Raw genomic sequence first — 17,939 nt, 5'->3', positions numbered from 1 at the left:
CCATGACCTCACATCACTATTTCCTGTTTGTCCGTAGGAATTTTTTTTGTTGTTTTGCCATAAAAGTATCTTTTGAAGTGTTTTTTTTTTTTTTTTGAAAATTATTTCATTTTGAGAAAAATGTCCCCTTTTTCCCCCCCATCAGATTTAACTGATGATTGTCTCAGTTCTGGATAATAATGACGGCACAGTTTCAAAGAATGACTGCAGGCGTTGGTTAATCACTAGTGTTTCATTGATTAATCAGTTGAAATAAATCGTGAAACAGCCGTACAAACAGCTTAATGATTTGGTCAGTCCACAGCAGAAGGCTACGCCATTCAGCCTATCATGGAGCGAACACAGAGACACACACCAGCTCACGGAATAGGCGTGTGTTTGAATTATCAGAGGGGAACAGGAAGAACATGCAAACACCACACGGTAACAGAAAGCCTTTTTATTTATAAACCACATTTTAGCAAAAAAAAAAAAAAATCCAGTTCAATATTACTTACATAACATAACTAGAAACAATAACAACAAAGAATGATAAAACACAATGAAAGTAATGCTTAACATGTGTGACATATGATGATATGATCAAACAGGAAAGGCACTGGTTAAATATGCAGCAGGGACAAATCGTTGCAATTAACTCGCAGCTTCTGCTTTATATCTCTACTTCAGAAAAACAAGTTAGAGCAAGACCTCTAATAATAGTGTCTAATGCAGAGTTATATCATATGTGGTGGAACTGTGAGTACTTTAGTGTTCCACAACACGAGACACAGTCAGAATGTGGGGTTGAGTTGCTGTGTTGGGTGAGGATCATTTCAATCAAGCCATTTCATAGTCATATTCCAGTTTGAGATGATTTGGACTTTGTCACTCGCTGCTTTATCTTGCTGGTCAAAGGAATCTTATGACATAATATACTGTACTCATAAAGAGATGGGCATGGTTAGCAGCAATGGCCGGGAGGCTGTTGCCGTCAAACAAAACTGAACTCTCTCAGGCAGACACTGTTGTGTATGTATATGAAGTAGAAGTCCGGGAGGTGTTTGGCATCTGGGCACTTAGATCAACACGTTCTTGCTGACTGTGCTCCTTTACAGTATCGGCTCACAGTACAGCGGTGGGGAGGTGGAGGCTGCTCGGGTCTGCAGTGCAGGATCATGTTCAGATTTGTCCAGATTCCGCATGAACTCTTAACAAGTTGGTTCTACTCGTCTTCAGTCTGAGGTTTACTTCAGAGGAAAGAGATTCAAATCTTGAATCATCTGCTCCACAAAGTGTTTGTGAACCAACAGATTATAAATAAATAGCGATGGCTTTCCTAAGACCACCTATAAACCCACTCAATTGTTGGATCTGAATAACAGTGCTACAGAAATAAAGCTGTAAAACGTAAAAATCAATCTGCTGCTAAATGAGAGTCCACTCTGCTTGTTTAAATCTTGAATCTTCCAGTGGGGGCCGTTGTTCGAGTTGAGAAAAGACGCTCATAAAAAGAAACCATGTCCATGGTGCACGTTGTAATGACTTAAGCAGCTTTTACCTAACTAGATTGAAAATCTACTGGCACACTTACAGGAGCTCTTTTTTTTGATATTTGACAATGATTGTTTGAGTTTCCATTTTCTTTAATCCTTGCAAACCACAAAGATCATCACCTTTGCCATAGACTTTACATGAGGTTGAGGCTGTTTTTCTTTCTCTTAAGTTATTAGCAAACGGGTCTAATGTTACACTTGTATTAGTTTTTCCTAAATATGATGTGATTGGTGTTGGATAGTTGTGTAGTTTTGCACTGTTGCCTTTCTTTGTGACGTTTGCAGGATTTCTACACACCTAAGGGTGATTTTCTCCAGGTTCTCGGGTCTTTCCTCACAATCTTAAGACATATTAGATTGATCAATAGATAAATAATTAATAATCCTCTAGGGTATTCTGTTATGGATCGATATTTAATCCCTTCACGTACCCGTCACTATTGATGTGTTTATCGGTAAAATGCGACATTGCAAATCGCTTTAGGGCTGCCGAAGCAGTAAACAGAGCATTGCATGTGTGAAATCCATTTGCCGTTAAGCTATTGATCTGTATATTCCACTTGGTACCATCCATCTCCTGGTTTTCCAGACCTGCTAACCCCAGAGTCAGGGTCACGGTGGCTGGAGCCAGTCTGTGCTCACACTGGTAGAAAACCTCATATTGCCCTGAACAGGTTATCAAAAGGCTGCCACAAAGAGACACACACACCTACTGCGTGTGTCTTTGTCAGGAATGGGGAGGATATGCCAACACCACACACAAACAGGCCCTGCCCGGAGTTGGTGTGACTGAAATGGGTTCAGTGTTTTTTGCCTTATTTGCATAGATTTTGGTGGATTTGCAGAGAACAGGTTCAGTGAGAGCAGCGTTCAGTGACGCACCGCGATGAGTCTGTCGTTTCACAGTTTTTGTTAGGTGGGAATAAAAATGTCAAGCTTTGCTGAAGTTTTTCAAACCTCAGTTTGGTCTAGAGAGACATGGGAAGTTTGCAGTTTTCCTTGGGGATGCTTTTTTCAGTGGATATTGAATAACAGCCTCGGGTTAATTCTGCATGCGTGGTGTGTTTCAGTTGAGAAACATGGAAATATGGAAACTCTATACCTTTAATGCACTTAACTCGATTTTCCATGTCAGCTTCCCTTTAATGAATATGGATGGATGGATTTAAATTATTTTGAGAAACCGGTGTCGGATACGAGGCTGCAGCGACCTGAACAAATTTCTGATTTTAGTCACACATTCCCCCTGTCTCCAGATGCAGCCTAAAATTAGATTGTATTTACATATCGTTCAGATATCGCCAGGTTCACCTCCGTTCACACTCATGGAAAACACAGTTTCCACTGCAGTAAACACACACACACACACACACACACACACACACACACACACACACACACACACACACGGTGGAAAATGATCACAGATCCTCGCCCGCTCAGTCTCAATCCGGACCCATAAGCTGTTTGTCCCACAATAGCTTCTGAGCCTTTAGGTCTATTTCCACCGTCTGCAGGGGCGGCGGTGGGCGGGGGCGGGCGGGGGGACAGTTTGGAGGGGCATCTCTCCTCACTGCTGCTATTTAAAGGGGCAGAATTGTTCCACATGTCCACCCGCCCGCCCGCATGTACCCGAACAAGCAGAAAAAAAAAACACACACACACTGGCCCTGTTGAACCGCTTCCACACAAACACACACACACACACTGGATGACTCCAGTTGACCCCCTGTTTTTAGGGAACAGAGGGTCCCGCAACACCTTCGGACCCCCTCCTGCGCCCCACTCGTCCGCCCAGCTGCCCCTCCAGCGCCGTGCGCTGGGATCACGGAGACATTCTGGGTTTCCATGAAACTCAACACCGCCGATTGAAGCGCCGATGACACTGGCGAGGCCTCGGCTTTTAGCCCGATGCTGCCACCGGCCGAGTATGTCGAGCTGCAGGGAGGGGCCGGTGGGTGCCGGTGGGCCTGCCTGATGGGTCGGCCGCAGTAACAACATCATGTGACGAGTTCTTGTTGTTGCATGGCTTGTTATGTCTGTGTATCCAACCTCCATTGTTCCTTTGTTGGTTGTTTGACTTTGCCGTGCATCGCCGCTCCGGGTTTCTCCCCCTATTATGTGGGATTTTGGACCGCGCTCACATTTTGGACACATGTAAAAGCGTCACATAAAGTTTACATGACCATAAATAAAACATTCAAACAAGTTTGGAAAACTTTACAATATAGTCACAATTCAGCCAGTAGTGTATAGTGTTCTGTTACAGCTGTAGAAGTTAGTTCAGTAGGTACAGTAGTGTCTTTTAAACTCTTAGTAAACCCTGTAGTTGAATATTTCTTTGGAGAAAAATGTCTTCTCTTTGTTTTGTTACTACATACATTAACTCCTGCGTTCCTTTTGTCTTCCAGGACTCCATGAGTGCGTTGGCTCATGATTTGAACCACCCAGCTATGCGGAAAAACAAGAACATTGACTCGTTTCTGAACCGATGTAAGAGCCTCGCTGTGTTTGTGTGTACTGTTCTGCATGCATGTACAAATAATCTGTATTGTTTTTTTTTTTTTTTTGTTTTTTTTTTAAGTTTTGTGAATACAAAGCATAAGTTTCGACTCATTTGATAAAACATCCAATTGCCTATTGTTAGACAATTTTAAATTAGAGATTTCATGTCTATTTTGTTACGTCTTATATATATATATATTTTTTTAAGTATGAGCATATTCATATACTTGAAAGAGATACATACAATTATCTCAAATTACTATTGAATTCCAGTAGTTTCTGAGAAGATAAGCATTTCTGTGGAATTAGTGTCTTTGATACTAGTTTCTTCTTCAGTCTATTTTATAGTGTAATACTAAGTTTTAGTGACTCGTAATGTGGCTTTACAGCAAAACGGTCAACATTATTCCATCAGTTAAATGTATTCCCATTCTTCAATTTGATTTTTCATATTCAATAGCGGTACAAAATGTGATTAACACTATAACTGCCTAAGAGAATTCACTAAATGTGATATCTAAATTGAGAGCTGATGAAAAGTTTTGCGCTCAATTTTTTTTTAAATGCTGTTATGCGTCAGTTTCGTGTCCTGACATTATTTTCAAACCATTTCCTTGTAATATCTTGGTGACTATACAAAAACAAAGGTCTTGCGGATGCGTGCCAGCCCAGACGACTGCTGATTTACCTTCATGTTTCCATGGTAACATCCGTGTCCGTCTCTCAGATGAAAAGGCCGTGAACCAGCTGCGGGAGCTGCAGGTGAAGCTGGAGGACTTTGAGAAAATCAAGTTGATCGGCCGAGGCGCCTACGGAGAAGTGCAGCTGGTGAGCCGCTTCGCTCTGCGCAGAGCCGATAAATAAGTGTGTGATTGTTCCCTCGCACATTTTAATTCGAAATCGCCTGTAGGCTGCAGTGTAGTGCAGTGATAAAAAAAACAAAAAAAAAACAGGATTTCTCCAGCTGTTCCTGAATTCATTCATTTGAATCGTCTGTAAACCACTAGAGGGTGCAACAATCTACAGAAACACACAATGTGTCACATTTGGGTTCCTTTTTATTTGTTGTTTCTCTCATATAAATGCAGTTTTTGTTTATGGAGCTTCAGGCTTACAGTAACTCTTCACTTTCCCCAACTCCCAGTTTGTTCTTTGTGTACTCCTATCTGCTATCTGCACAGCGTCTCGTGGTGGAAACGAGTCTGGACAGGCTCAGTGTGTGTGTATGTGTGTGTGTGTGTGGGAGACGAGTGTGAAGTCTGGTGTGGGGGTGTGGAGGTGGGGGACCTGGTGCGTTTGTGCTTGAAATCTTGTGTAAGCATGTCTCTCTATGGGTGTGTTCGACAATTACAGCTTTTCCGCGGCCGTCTCTCATTCTCCCTGCACCGCGGCTGTTATCTCTGCCACAGTGACCTTCTGAGAGTCTCCCCTCTCGCTGTCCTTGTAGAGTTATCAGAGTGCTCTCGGACATCTCGTGTCTCTGACCCGTCCCGCTCTCCTGGTTGATACAGGTCCGTCACAAGGCCTCGAAGAAAGTTTATGCCATGAAGCAGCTCAACAAGTTTGAGATGATCAAGCGGTCGGATTCAGCCTTCTTCTGGGAGGAGAGAAACATCATGGCCTTCTCCAACAGCCCCTGGGTCGTTCAGGTCTGCATTGGCTTTATCAGTCGTTGACCAGAGACACATTTTGAGACTAATATCTTGACATGATCATTAACTGGCTCGTCGCCTTTTCTCCCAGCTTTGCTGCGCTTTCCAGGACTACCACTACCTCTACATGGTGATGGAGTTCATGCCTGGAGGGGACCTGGTCACGCTCACCATGAATTACGACATCCCTGAAGAGTGGGCCCGCTTCTACACGGCGGAGGTGGTGCTGGCGCTGGACACCATCCACTCCATGGGCTTCATCCACCGCGACATCAAGCCCGACAACATGCTGCTGGATCAGCACGGACACCTCAAAGTGGCCGACTTCGGCACCTGCATGAAGATGGACTCGGTAGGCGGAGCCGTGTGTCCGTGGCTTCGATCGCCCATCAGGCGTTCATGCTGTTTTTAAAAGGCCTCAGAAGTCATCAACATGAGCGACCAATCCGCAGTGAGCCAGCAGTCCCGTCTGTGCTGCGGGCCAGGAAGTGTTTTTCACCCTTTTTGTTTTCGCCACAGCGCTTTCAGAATAGCTGCCTGCACACTCTCAAAATCTACCATTAGACGGAGCGCACGGTGTAATTACATCTCTTGAACAAATATATTGTCCAAACAATCGGGTATAGTTATAACCCCGAAAGAAAAAAAACAGACTAAGCAGACTTTATGCACTTTCTATATATATATGATGAATTATTGAAAGGAATTTGAGGCTGAGGAAGGACTGCAGAGTCGTAGGAAGACCACTTAGAACAAAGTCTCCTTGTTTCAGGGGTTGGTTGCTCTGCAGTCGGGGAGTTCAGCCTCAGTACAGCTCACCCAGTTGTGCTGAACCAATGTTTTCTGCAGCCTTTAGCATGCAAGGTTTTCACAAACTAATCCTTAAACTTTGTCTTTGAAGTTATTTTGCTCATGATATTGTATCTAAATTTCATGGCCGCAGCACTTCTCTCTCTCTCTCTCTCTCTCTCTCTCTCTCTCTCTCTCTCTCTCTCTCTCTCTCTCTCTTTCTCTCTCTCTCTCTCTCTCTCTCTCTCTCTCTCTCTCTCTCTCTCTCTCTCTCTCTCTCTCTCTCTCTCTCTCTCTCGCTACAAGCATTGCTGCCATCTGCTGTTGAGTTATGGCTCTTTTTAGTCTTTAATGAAAATGAATTTTCTTTGAACAGCAGTTACTTTTTCATTAATGTCACTGTAATTTTTATATTTTACACTTCTCTAAAAGTCATCTCATAGGCTGATTGAACAGTCCTGGGGATGATTTTGGCCGACAGGTCACACTCTCACGCTCACCAGGTTTTTCCTCTGCTGTGTCTTTCCTCTCTGGCGTGTTTTGTTGTGTATCCGTCCGCTTGCAGACGGGCATGGTGCACTGTGACACAGCTGTCGGCACGCCGGACTACATCTCCCCCGAGGTGCTGCAGTCTCAGGGTGGAGATGGTTACTATGGCCGGGAGTGTGACTGGTGGTCCGTGGGAGTGTTTATCTACGAGATGTTTGTTGGTAAGTTGTCCAAGGTTGTCCATAATAGTAGAGTCTTTTTTGGTTAAAATTTGACACGCTTGGCATCAGTGGTTGAAAAAGACGTGTTTTAGTGTTGGTCATTGTTTTACAGATTTGATCTTTCTTTCTTTCCCGAGGTGAAACTCCGTTCTATGCAGAGTCCCTGGTCGGGACTTATGGGAAGATAATGAACCACAAGAACTCCCTCGTCTTCCCAGATGATGTGGAGATATCTCACGATGCCAAAGATCTCATCTGTGCCTTTCTGACTGACAGGTTCGCACATGCAAATACAATTTCTTCAGGGGAAAAAAAGGTTTTCCTGTCCATTCATGCGGAGGAGCATCTCATATTTTTCTGTTGTTTACATTGTCATTTTAAAGGCTTCAAATATTTAAGTCAGTATAGAATAGATAATTATTTTGAAGTTTTATTTTTGGAATTAAATTAGATGAAAATGCCACTTTTCATTATATTGACATTTCAGGAAATGCACTGTTATATTAAAGAAAAAAGTTACAGACAGGAAGTAACTGGTTCTTAATGACAGATATACTATGTGCCAAATGTAACAAATCACAAAATGCAGCTGTACATAAAATATTGTATTATTTTAGGTCATTTGTTTGAAACAGTTTAACCTTGTAGAATAACAATGTCTCAGCTCACCAGTACAGGGACTGCTCATGACTTAGTGTGTCCTCAGTTGTAAAAGTTGTCTAGTATTAGTTTATCTACGTTTTCAATTGCAGACATTGATTCACTTTACCTGCATACAATATCTACGTTATATTAATTTCTCTAAAAAGAAAGTGTACATTAAAAGTAACTGTCTCCGTGCCGCTTAAACAAGGTTAGCTCATTTAGGACTCTCACTTCAGAAATGACGGTTGAATTTCAGACAAATAGTGACTCGTTTGGGGTTTCATCCATCGTCTCAACTATTCAGCAGAAACGTCACTAGATTAGAGGAAAGCTTTTTGCTTTTCACAGCTTCAGCTTAAATCCAAACTTGAGTGCTAAAGCTGAAGTGAATGGATGGGTGGGTCATGCTGCTCAGGTCTGACCCGTCCCCCTGGAAGAAAGCACTTCCTGTTTACACTGGTAACCCCGCCCTCCGAGTGCCTCAAACACAGGCCCTTTCTGCCTCTGCACAGAGCAGCCTTTCACTTTCCCTCCCTGGGTTTATTTACCTTCTCTCTCACTATTCTCTCACCACAGACAGAATCTCACATGTGTGCACACACACCCACACACACACACACATTCTGGATGCTGACCACTGACTGCTTTCGCCACTGAACCCACATGCTCCGTCACTGTCTCTGCATCATGCTGAATCACTCCTCTGAGCACCGCCGCTCTCTCCTTTAGGAGTTACTCACCTCTCCTTCCCCTCTGTCAGTTTTTTTTATTTCTTCAATCCATCCTTCTTTTCATTGAAGCTGTAACTTTCTCCTCCGGGGCCCCTTGCTGCTTCCTGGGCAGCTCATAAGCCCGACTTGCTCTCCGTTTTCTCCTCCTTCCTTCCTCCCCACCCCCCCCTGCCCTCTCTTGGTCCTGGCTGGATCTGGAATGTCCCACACGTGGCAAGCCCGAAGTGCCACACCCCTTCAGGCCTGCACCCAGAGGTGGAGGAGGGAGAAAGTGGGGAGGACTGGCAGTCGTGTTGGGATGTTACCTCCAGCTCTCTGCTCCTCGCTGTCGTCACTCCCCGAAACCTTCATTATCTCGGCGCTGACGGTGTGGATGAGGTTCTCCTGTGCTCACTCGTGGTCATGCGGCTCTCCGTGCTGGTCAGCGTGGTCAGAACAGAGTGGCCGGCCCACTGCGTGTCTGGGATGAGATGTTAGCGGTGGAGGGGAGGAGCGGTGTGTGTTTTGTCATCACGCTGAGGAGACTCCTTCCAGTCTGACGGCTCCTGACGCTCTCTGCAGGACGGTTCGTCTGGGCCGCACGGGAGTGGACGAGATCAAGTGTCACCCCTTCTTCAAGAACGAACAGTGGACCTTTGACAACATCCGTGAGGGTAAGTGTCTCCACATGCATGCTTCTTTTTTTTTTTTATTTAGTTTTTTTGAATCTTCACTGTTACACTTAAGTCACCAGATCACAGGTGCAGATTTTCTCCTTTGCATCTCTGGTGATTTGCTCCTCTTTCCTCCCTCTCGTTGCCGCTCTCCTTATTGAGCTCCTCTTATCGTTTTCAGCCCATTCCTCTGCAGCTCTGTTCTGCCTCAGCTTCAAGTCAAAGTTTATTTCCAGCTCCGGAGCCATTAAGCCTTCATATACGGTGCACATGTGCTCCATATGCTGCCCACTCGTTTTGTCCACTATATGACGGGAACCTGGAAACAGGAATCCGCATGATGCACAAAGCCTGCAGGATAACCAGCTGCATATGGGGAGAACTGCCAAAGCCCCCGATTCACCAGAAAACTCCAAAAGTATTGCTTTAGATTTTTTTTTACCATAGACAGTAATAAGTTTCATGTTGACGTACAGTATATACAGTACATAGGTACATATGCAATCAAAATGTCAACACGAAGTGCAAGTGCTTACAAATGGAACATTTCCTGCATTTTTGAATGTTGTAATGTTTTTCTTGCACGAGTCTTGAAACAAAAAGAATGATAAATTTAAGTATGAGTTGTAGCAAATAACCTCAGATGTTCCAATCACGCCAAAATGTTTAATCATCTTACGGTCGTCATATCAAATAATCTCGTGGGTCACAGCAATAATAAACCTCTTGTGATACTATTTTACACTAGTGTTGTTAAATGAATAATAAATCTGCACACAGCCAATCAAGAATGCAGTGCTGATGCATTGTATGGGATTTTTAGATTTTTTTTTTTGTTATTGAGGGTGTCACTGGAAAAGAAAATATCTGCATAAATCTATGGAACCACCTTTGCATTGAGTAAAAAGAAAAAAGAAGTCACTTTTTAAGCAAGATGAGATTAACAGGTGAAGAAAAAAAAAGAGATCAGACAATACAATGACGGATGAAGATTTTAAAAAAAGAAAAAAGTACAGTAGCTGCCTTGAAGAAACTCATATGTTAGTGTTTTTTAAGGACCAGATCTGTAAGATATTGAAAGTTTACATTAATGAGATTGTTCTGATACTTATCAGAGATTTCATCAATATTATACTTATCTTAAAGTGATGATATTCAGCTTTAACCACTGACTCGACTCTTTATACCAGGTTGTTTGTACAGGATGGAGTGAAAAGAGGGGAAAAAAAGATATATCAGGAATCAGAACAGGACCTCTGTGTCCGTATATAATTACATTCAGACTCCTTTTCCTCCGTCTCTGCGCTTCACCTGGCTCTGATTAAGACAACAGACAGAACTTCTGATCACGGCCCGGCGGTCTGGAACATGAAACCACCGCTGAGCCACTGCTGTGCCGCTCGGCTCTCATCATGTTTGCACATGCACGTCCTGTCGCGCACACACACACATACACAGTGACACAAACACACGCCCGCTCCCATCCTGGCGTCCTGCGGAGCTGTGTGCAGGTCCCGACGCCTCGGTGTCTGTTTCAGAGCGACATTACTCCCCGCTGCGCGTGGCTGCGACTCCACTGGGACACTTTGTGTGTGCCGCCATTTGTCTTTGTGGGTTTTTTTTTTTTTTATTATTAAATATTTGGATTGGTTGAGGGCGAAGCAAGCAGCTCCATGGATGGATGAATAGATGAGTGAATGAATGGGCCGGAGGCGGCGGTGGGCGGGGCCGGCCGTGCGGCCTGTGCGGACCGGCCCTAATGAGAGGGGCGCCCTGGTTTGGAGGGCTGCTCCCGCTCTCTCACTCTCACTGTGGCCACGGCTGCCTGTCATTAAGCGCCCGCTATCAGAGAGCATTCTGGGAAGTTGTGCCACAAGGGCCTCCGAGCAGCGGTGTATGTCTCTCTCCGTCTCGCCACATTTCTGCTTTTTTTTCTTCTGTCCCTCTCCCTCTGTTTTTATTCGCACCCCCCGTGTTTGTTTCGTTGCGCTGCTTGATCGCCTCCTGCTATTTTCTCCGCCGCCGTCGTCACGCTGGGGGCCGAGACCTGACCCAACAGTAACCAGCTCTGCTGAGAGTCACTGGTCAGAGGACTCGTGCCTATTATGGCTGCTTTTTTTTTTCTTTCCTCAATTGGAAGCTATTTAAAGGCAACAGAATTCAGTTAGTTTTATCTGATTGGCCCCTCTGACACGTTTGTGTCTGCGTGCCGCTCGGGCTTTTTAAAGTGCACAGAAGGATCATACTCTCCTGGCGTGGCCTAGACTCGGTGTGTGAAAGGCGCTGTGTGTGTGCGGGGCATAAAGCGAGTACTGTACTGGAGGAGGAGTGGTGTCAGGCTCACGCCAACCTGCAGAAAGCTCACTCTCACTCCAGACTGCCAAACTTGGCACGGCGTGCTCCCGAACTTCTAAAAATGCATTTAAATTTAAATACCTGCCGCACATAATTTTAACCCCACCATCTCCCTCGTTCCTCAAACCCTTCTGGTTTCTCCATTTCTGCCTTCCAGCTGTGGCCCCGGTTGTTCCCGAGCTGCACAGCGACATCGACACCAGCAACTTCGATAATATAGAAGTGGAAAAAGGAAATGCGGAGACCTTTCCTCCTCCCAGAGCCTTTGTGGGCAACCAGCTGCCATTTATTGGATTTACTTACTTCAAAGAGGATCAGTAAGTATCTCAGACATTTTCTTCACTCTGCTTGTTCGTTTCTGAGCACACTTGTTCACTTCTGTGAGTAAGTCTTGAATTTGAAGTGGATAAGCATTAAATGTACATGTGATTACGTTTGGGTGGCTGAAGGAAAGCCAGCTCTGTGCCTTCAATATGAGAGGAAAAGACGGCTTCACTCTCATATCTTAAACACACACACACAGACACACACACACACACTGTACGTCTGTTTCTGTTCCACACTGCTGCCTTGTTCTGACAGCCCCTTAAGTGCCCACTTTACTTATGAAATATCTCCATTTCTACGCCCTGCTGTTGTTACCTGAAGATATAAATCGACTTTTTTTTTTCTTAGCCTTGTGCTGCGTTTCTGAAGATGGAAATGCACGTCCAGCTACTTTTATGTCAATTTGTTTTTTCTTGAATAAAGTGGCAATTTCTTTCAAGACACAAATATGGACTGAACAGCTCGCACTGTTCTTCCGTGTGTGCGTTAAATTAATATGTACTGCTGTGAACATTTTTTTTTAATGATTAGAAAGCGGCAGACTCTTATTTGAGAATGTAATACAGAATTTTTGTGCGTTTTTGGAAGATTTCTGCAGCAGTAAACCCATTCAAACGTAAGAAGAAGCCTTTAAAGGTTTTTGAACTCGTGCTGCTTCTTCCACAAAACATGATTACCGGCTTTATGCTTCCTTCACCACCATAATCATATTTTCAACCTTGAAGAACTTGAAAATTAATCATCAAATTAATTTATATCCCAGATATTTGTCCTATATTTGCACCATTGCACCTTATTAGTGTGTAATCTCATTCGTAATGTTGCTCTTTAGCCTCATTTTCCAATATTTGTATATGCAGTGTGGCTGAAGGAGACACTTGAGAAGACTCGTGAAAAGACCCCCTCATGATCTCACCTGTGTTGAGTCTGTGGAAGGTCTCACATTGAAATGATTGAAATGTAAACATGTAAGTTTCATTTCGGCACGTCTCCCCCTCAGACTGCTGAAGGCGAGAATCACCAGCTCCGCGGAGGATTCAGACGACAGCGAGGACAACTCTAAAGATAAGGAGAATAGTTCGCACAACAAGAAAGATGTAAGTGTTTTTATCCGCCGTGATAAAATGATTTGTGTTAGAGGGTCAAGTCAAAGTCTCCCGTGCTAAGTGCGTAGGGCGGTGCCTATCTCCGAGTCGTAACCCCAGGCCACACAGCTACTGTGAGTAGTAGTGGAAGCTACAGTAGGGGGGTTAGACCTCTGGTAGCTCTGTGTGTTCGACGCCCTACCCCATTCTATATATGCCGAGCACCTGGCTAGAAGGCAGTAGGTACCATTTTTAGGGTCTTTGGTATGACCCGGCCAGGGCGCGAACCCATGACCTCCCGGTTGTGAGGCGAATGCTCTACCACTAGGCCATCACTCCAGTTAGAGGGAACATGGTGAATTAAATCTGTGTTTTGGGGCGTTTTCTGAGTGTTTCTGTGTTCACCTCAGCAGCTGCAGAAAAAGCTTCATCAGCTGCAGGAACAGCTCGACCATGAGATGCAAGCCAAAGAAGAGCTGGAGCAGAAGTGCAAGTACGACCACACACAACACACACACACACACACACACACAGACAAACATTTTCATGATGAATGATAGCAATAAATGTACAATCTCAACTTTCCATTCATGATAAAGTGCCCCACTGGAATGAAGCACTTTACAAACTTAAAGGTGAAATTTTGCCATAAAGCATGGAAAGGACACAATGTGATCGAGTTCAGCTGTTTCAAAACTCTGGACAACACAACATGATTCATCTCAAGTCAAAACTTTTTAGTTCAGTGAATATGGGTTTTTTCATGACCATACTGAACAAAGATACGGCGTAAACAGCATGGCAAAATCAAACTACTTCACACAATGGTGCTGAAACATGAACACACATGAGAGTGTAAATGAAACCATCGTTCCTTGATCGGCAGGACATCAGTGTCCAGCGGAAGCTGTCAGCAGCACATGAATGCTTCATATTCCAGTCATACTAACTCAGTACAAAGCTTGCAAACATTTAATGACACACAAAAGATTGATATTTATGTAAACAGAGAAGACAAATTCAGTGTCGGTGTGATTCAGTATGGCATGCTGAATTTCCTCTTTGTAGTGAATAGACTGAAAACATTTCTGTCTAAGATCTACAACCTTTTAAATGAAGTTAAAGCTTAAAGAAAAACCTTTCAGATGATCTTTACGTCTCATTACTGTGTAATTTAAGACAGCTGCTTTACTGATCACATGAATGCATCTGATTTTGGTGGTTGAGTTCACATGCGCAGGGTTAATGATGCCGTATGTGACATGCTCACATTCCTCATAACCACTTGCATTTTTAGACGCTGGTATAGTTGCTAAAAACAAAGCGCCATCAGTGAAAAGATTGCCGGTTTCTTTCAGCCACTGAGCAGAATTTCATGTTGCTCGTCACGTATGTCAGGAAATAAGTAGGATTGTTTTGCGAAATTCAAAGGAACTGTCCATTCCTCCTTTAAGCGTTTTAGAAACTATTATAATGGAAGATGTTAAAAAAGAAATGGAGTGAAACAAAAGACAGAGCAAAGATGTGGTTGCTCTTTCCTGTCTGGTACAACATAAATACTGTTGAGTTTGTTTAATTTTAGAAATGTACACAGTTATAGACATTTTTATCCGTATGTTCAAATTAACATCTAAACAAAACTACATTTCAGCGAGCTCCGAATGATAAACTGTATAAAACTGTTTGTTCTTCTTCCAGAAATGCTACAAACCGCTTAGACAAACTGGTGAAAGAATTAGACCAGGAGGTAAGAGTGGATTAATTTGAATTTCATTCTTGTTCCCAATCTGACAAAGTAGGTGAGAGTTTGCTTCCGCTCACACGGAGTGTGGATCTCTCTCTCTTGTCAGATGAACAGCAGGCAGAAGGTGGAGGCTTCGCTCCGGCAGCTGGAGAGAGAGCGAGCTCTGCTGCAGCACCAGAGCGCCGACAGTCTGCGGCGGGTGGAGATCGAAACGGACAGAAAGCGCGTCCTGGAGAACGAACGTGAGCGGCGATGAAGAAATACCTCTCGCCTTTAGATGAGCTCAAACTGTTGTTCCTGAACCCAAAGAAAGTCGTTTAGAGAGTCCTCAGTTGTTTTTATTTATCCTGCTATAATTTGAGGGTCAAAGATGAACTATTAACATGTGAAATCAACCCTTTTTAATTCAAATCAAAAGTCTAAAAATATCTTAGTGCTTCATAACTGTTAATAGAAGCTTTCAGTTCAGTTGTTTTGGTTTTTTCCAGAGTCCACTGAAACTAATGTGCTACTGAATGTGTTATGTAAAACACTGCATTGACTTTCTCCGTGACTCTCCGCTTGTCAGTAAACAACCTGAGGGACCAGCTGGAGGATCTGAGGAAGAGGAACCAGAACTCGCAGATCTCCAATGAAAAGAACATTCAGCTACAAAAACAAGTGAGGAGGGGGATCTTTTTAATGTCGCTGCTTTTACTCAGAGCTGTGTTTCTCCTGTATTCATCCGTGCGTATACCTCACTGGTTTTGTAAGTGTTTATACTTTTGGGCAGCGAGCAGTTGTAACCACAGGTTTAATTATTCCTCTCATTTTTTTTTTTCCTTCCTGCTGCACTGACCAAGATTTGCCTTAAGGGGGGAAAAAAAGTTTCATCTTTTCTGGGTGTGTGTGTGTGTGTGTGTTTTGGTTTTTTTTCCTTAAATGTGTAGCTGGAGGAGGCCAACGCCGTGCTTCAGGCTGAGCAGGAGGCAGCGGCGCGGCTGAAGAAGAACCAGGCAGAGGCGCAGAAACAAGCGCAGAGCCTGGAGGCCAGCCTCAGGGAGATGCAGGAGAAGTGCTGCCAACTGGAAAACAGCAAGGCGGAGCTGGAGAAGCAGCTGAGGGGGCTGCAGGCCGAGCTGGAGGAGGAGAGGCGAGATCGCAGCCTGAGAACAGAAACTATCGCCGACCTGCAGGGTGAGAGACTCTTAATTAAATAATTGTAATGAAATTTTTAAAAGCAGAAAATAAAACGGTAAGATTTGATTTTTAGTATATAAATCAGGAAGTCGTCACAAATTTATCAAACAGCATGATGAAGAGACTGTTATTTCTTTACTGCCGTATCTGTAAAGTAATCACAGGGATCTTCATGGGCTGCTAAAACGCTCCTGCAGTAAACATCACCTCAGAAGCAGGGGGGAAAAAAACTTTACACAGCCTGACGCTCGAGGCAAAAGCAGGCTATTAGATGTGAATCGTTTTTTGGAGCAGTCCTCGGGAAATGTTTGATCATAGGTGGAAACATCTGCTCAGAAGGCGGCGAGTGAAGCAGGAGGCTGTAAAAGAGCAGAGCCAGGGTTCCTTGAGTGGAAAGTTAGCCACGCTGAGATCAGAGGGAGTGTGTTGGAACAACAGGGCTACCTGTTCGCTGTAAGGCCTCCTGATTTTCCCCCTCGTAGTAGAACGCTGAGTGGGTGGAGTCAGGAAAAAGGAAAATAAATGTTATTTTGTTTTAGGTTTTGTTTGTTTGGAACTGTGAATGAGCTAAGGCTCTGAAATGTAACATTTACTGTGTATTTTTATACACAGGAAGTATATATATAAGTATTCTTTTACTATTTTTGATATTATTATTCTGTAATTCCCAATTCTTCCTCCTCAGGATGCATCGCTGACCTGGAAGAAGACGTCAAAGAGGCCAAGGCGTCTTTCTCTAAGGTCAAGAGTCAGAGGAAGGAGCTTCAGAGGAAGCTCAATGACCTTGAGAAGGTAAGCTCACCTTCCCGGGGGATCATTTTCAATGTGGATGGTTTCACTTGGACCGTAATGATTTAACAATGGCTTTGTAGGAAAAGAACAACCAGGAGATCGACCTGACGTTCAAGCTGAAGTTGCTCCAGCAGAGCCTGGAGCAGGAGGAGGCGGAGCACAAGGCCACCAAGGCCAAGCTCGCCGACAAGAACCACATCAACCAGTCCATCGAAGACGCAAAATCTGAGGCTTTAAAAGGTGAGCGAGCTGGCGAGTTCGAAGTGGCTGGACTAGAATGACCTCAGAGAAGCTCTGATTGATGGTGTCTGTCTTTGAAAATAAAGAAAAGCTTTTACAAATGATTCTCATTTGTTCCAGCAGTTTGACAGAAAAGAGCATGGCCCTCAGATATTTAGCCCGGTTGTCCTTCTCACACCATTATCTGGTGCCTCGAGCGAGTTTAATGAGAGCCGCAAATGGTTTTGTCGATACTGTCCCGCAGACAACTCCCCCTCATGACTTTGCTTTGTCCTCTCCCGCGGCCCAGAGATGGAGAGCACCCTGCAGGAGGAGCGCAGCCTGAAGCTGCAGGTGGAGGCGGCGCTGCTGCAGCTGGAGAAGGACCACTCCATGCTGGACTGCGACTACAAGCAGACGCTGCACAAGCTGGACGAGCTGCACGCGCACAAGGAGAGACTTGCTGAGGAGGTGCTCCCAGCTCTTTAATCATCGATCTCTTTTCTTACTTTCTGTATGAGTTCACCACAAATAGAGATTTGATCAAATTAGCTGCTCACCACACGCACACGCACTTTCCAAAGCATGTGCTTTTATTCGTTTATTGCCGGGTACTTCACAAGCTATGACCTGCGTTCCACTTTGATTTCCAGCGTATGCGTTTGTCACGTGTTGCGCAGGTCAAGGTCTTGAACGCGCGTCTGGAGGAGGAGGCCCACAAGCGCAGCCTGAGCCAGAGCGACCTGAAGATGCAGAACCAGCAGGTGTCTGTGCTCCGCTCCTCAGAGAAGCAGCTCAAGCAGGAGGTCAACCACCTGCTGGACATAAAGCAGGTCCTGGAGAAGCAGAACCAGGAGCTTCGCAGGTCAGACACGCGCAGATACTTGCAGAGTTTTGTTTGGTTTATTTAATCTAAATAATCAAAACAAATCATTTAGGAATTTGAAACTTTTTAAACTGATTTATTTCAAATGACAGTTTTAATCCTGTGATACATCTTGTCTTTATTTGATTTCAC

The 17,939-nt window shown here is 44.2% G+C and overlaps 1 protein-coding gene across 6 annotated transcripts in view; it reads left to right on the top strand.

The window, feature by feature from the left end:
- The window catches only part of LOC115401865 (rho-associated protein kinase 2-like), a 29,220-nt gene that overhangs the window by 1,689 nt on the left and 9,592 nt on the right, over positions 1–17,939 (top strand). For 4 of the 6 annotated variants that reach the window (XR_003933012.1, XM_030110229.1, XM_030110230.1 and 1 more), the window contains exons 2-19: positions 3,947–4,028; positions 4,768–4,868; positions 5,552–5,689; positions 5,784–6,044; positions 7,047–7,191; positions 7,329–7,467; positions 9,129–9,220; positions 11,733–11,892; positions 12,903–12,999; positions 13,398–13,480; positions 14,686–14,734; positions 14,838–14,973; positions 15,300–15,391; positions 15,661–15,907; positions 16,596–16,702; positions 16,783–16,942; positions 17,232–17,392; positions 17,602–17,786. Coding sequence is in view for 5 of the 6 variants with exons in the window: in XM_030110229.1 (XP_029966089.1) it covers positions 3,947–4,028; positions 4,768–4,868; positions 5,552–5,689; positions 5,784–6,044; positions 7,047–7,191; positions 7,329–7,467; positions 9,129–9,220; positions 11,733–11,892; positions 12,903–12,999; positions 13,398–13,480; positions 14,686–14,734; positions 14,838–14,973; positions 15,300–15,391; positions 15,661–15,907; positions 16,596–16,702; positions 16,783–16,942; positions 17,232–17,392; positions 17,602–17,786 (2,435 nt within the window). In the remaining variant the exon portion in view is untranslated. The remainder of the gene's footprint in view (positions 1–3,946; positions 4,029–4,767; positions 4,869–5,551; positions 5,690–5,783; positions 6,045–7,046; positions 7,192–7,328; positions 7,468–9,128; positions 9,221–11,732; positions 11,893–12,902; positions 13,000–13,397; positions 13,481–14,685; positions 14,735–14,837; positions 14,974–15,299; positions 15,392–15,660; positions 15,908–16,595; positions 16,703–16,782; positions 16,943–17,231; positions 17,393–17,601; positions 17,787–17,939) is intronic. The other 2 variants (XM_030110228.1, XM_030110232.1) reach the window with 1 other exon arrangement.

The sequence above is a fragment of the Salarias fasciatus genome, chromosome 15, assembly GCF_902148845.1.
Source record: "Salarias fasciatus chromosome 15, fSalaFa1.1, whole genome shotgun sequence".
In the NCBI taxonomy this organism is placed as follows: Eukaryota; Metazoa; Chordata; class Actinopteri; order Blenniiformes; family Blenniidae; genus Salarias; species Salarias fasciatus.
This window is presented reverse-complemented; position numbering and strand designations above follow the sequence as displayed.